Genomic DNA, 4,303 nt, shown 5'->3' on the forward strand with positions numbered 1-4,303 from the left:
AAAAAAAAATCCTAATAAGTGTGAGGTGGGTTTTGTTTTTATTTTTCTAAGGATTAATAATATTCAGCATTGTTTCCTATGTTAGCTAATTAGCTCTAAAGAATCTTGTTTAGAGAAATGTACTATTCATGTACTTTCCTCATTTTTAATCATGTATTTTATTTTAATGTTGACGTGTAGGACTTATTTTTATATAACAGATACTATTAACCCATATCAGATATATGATTTACAAATATTTTGTTCTATTCCACATGTTGCATTTTCACTGTGTTGATTATGTCATTTGATGCACATTTTAAATGTTTATGTAGTCTAATTTATCTTCTTTTCTACTTTGGCCTGTATTTTGGTGTTAAAGGTGTTGGTATTTAAATGTCTATAAATACTGACTTACTATGCTCAGAAGGTCACACTGCACCATGTCTCTGATGATGGAGTTAAGAGTTTTACACTCTCCCATTTTGTACCAGGGGACAGTGCAGCTACGTGAGAACCCAGTGGCTTTCCCGAGCTTATTTGTCTTGCATTTTTGGTGACATGGATTGTTGTTCACATTGGCTTCCTCTGGCAGGTCCTCCTGGAAAGCATTATATTTAGCCAGAAAAAAGGAGGCTGTGAGTGATGTCACTGTAAACAGTGTGTATTCCCTGTTGCAAATGTCAAATACATGAAGCATGAAAGGATTTACTAGAGGATATTAAATTTCTTACAAATTGTTGAAAAGCCTTAAGGAACAGGCTCCAGGCAAAGCCTCTGGAACAATTCCAAGAATGACACTGCTGGCGCAGGCTGGGGAGATGCTCCTGCTGCCTGAGACTCCACATTCAAGGTGTCTCCTGCAGAAAAGAGAGCAGCTCTTCTCACTACTGCCCCCAGAAGGACAGCAGCTCTGCTATCAACTACTAGAGATCTGACCCCTTTCTCTGACTGCCCAGCAGCTGTGTCACTACAGAGTGGTTTTGGATGGAGATGAAGGAGAGGAAATGCCTGATCTCACTCAAATATGATCATTTTCCTGGTCTGGGTCACAGCCAGGCAGCACAGTCCTGTGGGCATAGTATTTTCACTTGCGAAGTTCCTATCAAAATGAGAATATCTTTCTTGAGTGTGAAAAAACTGAGGCAGGGAGGGTCAAGGAATAGAAAAGGAGTACTTGGAGTTGCATGAGCTGCCACTCTGATTTCCCCAAATGTTTTCAATCCATTTAGTTCATGATAATAAATACCTTTCTGCCTAACCAGCCATAATCACTTTTCTTAGATCCAAATGATTCAGTGATAAAACTAAAGAGAAAAATAAATAAATACGCTTTTTAGCGTTTAAGTTGACCAGGAGACTGTCTCTGGTGTTTACCCCTCCATATCCCACTATGTGTTTCGTCTTCCCTTTGCCTCACTGGAGATCCAAGTGCAGGGAATGCTTCACATGACTGTGATCCCTAGAACTTCATCCTGATGACTGTTGAAATCTTCTCTGAGTTTTACCAGTGGAAATGGCAATAAATAGAAACATTCCAGAAGGTCCCCTAGGGTCCATATTTTCTGCACTTCCTCTCTAAAATACGTAACATCAATTCTACTTCCTCTTGCTTTATATGGGCTAGATCTATGGCCCCAGCACATACCCTAATGCCCTGTGTTGACAACTTATCCAGCATTGTACTAAGTCTAAATGGTCACATGCTTCTCCAATCATTTCTTCCAATTTAATGAAACAATTGTCATGTCAACTCTTTGGATTAAGAACCATCAACCAGTTCATCCACAATTTTTGAGATAACTTGATATAATTCTAGGATTCACTTTCTCCACCACTGTTTACCAGTCTGAGCCTGAGTTTTCCTGTATGCCCCATTTGGCAAATATTTCTTTGCAAATAAAACATTGAACTTAGAGATTCACCTCTACATTTTATTTAGACTTCAGTAGTTTACTCTAATTCTCTGTATTAAGCCTATTCCTGCTTAGAATACCTATAGTGGCTTCTCCTGTGTTATTTGAATTCCAACTGAAGCTATAAACTAGACTCCTCAGGTCTCATGATCTCTGTCTTCATGAAATCAGGAGAGATATTGCCATGTCTGTGCAGCTGGGGCTAAGAGAGAGAAAAGAATTAGGGTGCAGAAGTGACTTCATGTCCCCCTCTACCAACACCATCAGAGTGTGGCTGCATCTGAGGAACACTCTCAGCCCATGGAGGCATCAGGAGGAGCAGCTGGGGCAGCCCAGCCTCACACATCTGCTTCCCTGGGGGTTTATGTTCGGGCGTGTAACACTGTGGGAGGTAAACTATTATACTGTTGACAGTAATAAGCTGCAAAATCTTCAGGCTGCAGGCTGCTGATGGTGAGAGTGAATTCTGTCCCAGATCCACTGCCGCTGAACCTTGATGGGACCCCACTTTCCAAACTGGATGCATCATAGATCAGGAGCTTAGGGGCTTTCCCTGGTTTCTGCTGATACCAGGCTAAATTATTGCTAATGCCCTGACTCGCCCGACAAGTGATGGTGGCTGTGTCTCCTACAGACGCAGACAAGGAGGATGGAGACTGGTTCATCTGGATGTCACATCTGGCACCTGAGATTGGAAACATAAAAACAAATGTCCACAAAATTAATCATGTTGTAAGAGAGTTTCCCTGAATTATAAAGCAGTACTTAGAACCCTGGGCTGAGTAAACTGCTAGTGTTCTCCTTTCTTACCTGGGAGCCAGAGCAGAAGGAGCCCCAGGAGCTGAGTGGGGACCCTCATGTCCATGCTGTGTCCTGACTGGATCTGGTTCCTGCATGAAGTGTGACCAGCCTATTAATAAGTCTCAGGGCAGGAGGATGTGCTCTGGGAACATGCAAATGAGCAGGGGATGGGGCAGGCTGGGCACAGCTGAGGGGCTGGCTCATGTCAGTAACTCAGCACTGGCGCAGTGTCCCCAGCTGTCCCAGGTAAGACCAGGGTAGCACAAATTTGTCTGCAGATAATGTGTTTCTACTTGGGACTAGTTTTTGAAGAGAAACATTTTTTGGTTTCTTTTTGACAATTTGAAATATTCCTCAGGAGTCGATGGAATAATGTATTTCATTCGTGTATGGGGAGTACTTAGGAGGGTATTCGTTTTTGTAGGAAACACATGGTAAAATTTTAGACAGTACAATTCTCAGGTCTTCAAAAGACTCTCATATGATCCCCATTAGGGAAGGGGGTACTTGTCATATACTTGCAACATTTCTATGAGTTTAACATTGTTCCTTTCTAAAAAAATTAAAAATAAAATTCATTGACATGATGCTACATATATTTGTAAGTGTTAGATAATGGTGTTATGCCACTGTTCTTACCAATATAAGATCAAGCAATTTACTTCGGATATACTAGGTTGATACTATGTTTCCTCAATGCACGCAGCACTCACAGATTCACCATTATTAAGAGCTACAGGTCTCTGTTATACTCAGAGACTCAGTGGGCTGCACCTTATTCTTGTTTTGGGCACCTTCATAGTCTACCTTCTTTTCTGCCACTGAATATTATTTCCCAAAGTTCATCTCTCTTAGTGAGGGTAACGATTGAACAGAGCAGGTCCCTGCCATACACCATCAATGACACTTTCTTCTTTCACTTTTTATCAGTGAGTGGGGACATCATCCTGACCCAGACACCAAGCTCCCTGTTAACATCTTTTGGAAGGAGACACTCAATCTTTTATCAAGCAACTGCCCATGTACATGGAGAAATCAGCTGGATCCAGATGAAACTGGACAGGGATTTGCACTCATTATATCTCACATCTCTAATGTGCCCAAAAATGTCCCAGCCTGGCTCAGTAACAGGGAAAGTGGATCCAACTACATCTGCATCAGTGGGCTGCAGCCTAGGGCTCCACAAAATTTTACTGATGCCTGACTAGGGGAGCCAAATCACAGTGCTGTAGCCTGTGCACAAACCTTCCTGCTGCTCTGTAAGCAGCCTGAATTTTAAGGGAACTTGCTCATATTGGGAGAAAGGAAGAAAGCTCCATTTGTTCTCTAAATGTTTGCTGAAAATGAACTGACAAAAGGAAGATTAATAAGAGAAAAGGCAAACAAAATTCATTAAAAGTGCAGCAGGATATCATCGCAGGGTGATTACTCAGATAACTCAATGAGATCCAGGTGTTTATATTTCCTTTCTAGGGAAGAGGGAATTGGGAAGTGTAGGCAACCTGGAGAGAATAGATGAGAATAGAAACACATCCTCAAAACAGCAGGTAATCACCTGCCTGGGTAAAGTATCAACTTCCAGTCTCTTGTATTTTTGATTCCTCTTT

The 4,303-nt window shown here is 41.6% G+C and overlaps 1 gene segment (V, D, J or C); it reads right to left on the minus strand.

Annotated features, from left to right (window-relative positions):
- Positions 1–2,127: 2,127 nt before the first annotated feature.
- LOC116273628 lies at positions 2,128–2,791 on the minus strand. The segment is given in 2 exon segments: positions 2,128–2,580; positions 2,706–2,791. Coding segments are annotated over 2 exon segments (378 nt in total).
- Positions 2,792–4,303: the final 1,512 nt, after the last annotated feature.

This window comes from Papio anubis, unplaced genomic scaffold (genome assembly GCF_008728515.1).
Source record: "Papio anubis isolate 15944 unplaced genomic scaffold, Panubis1.0 scaffold974, whole genome shotgun sequence".
Lineage (NCBI taxonomy): Eukaryota > Metazoa > Chordata > Mammalia > Primates > Cercopithecidae > Papio > Papio anubis.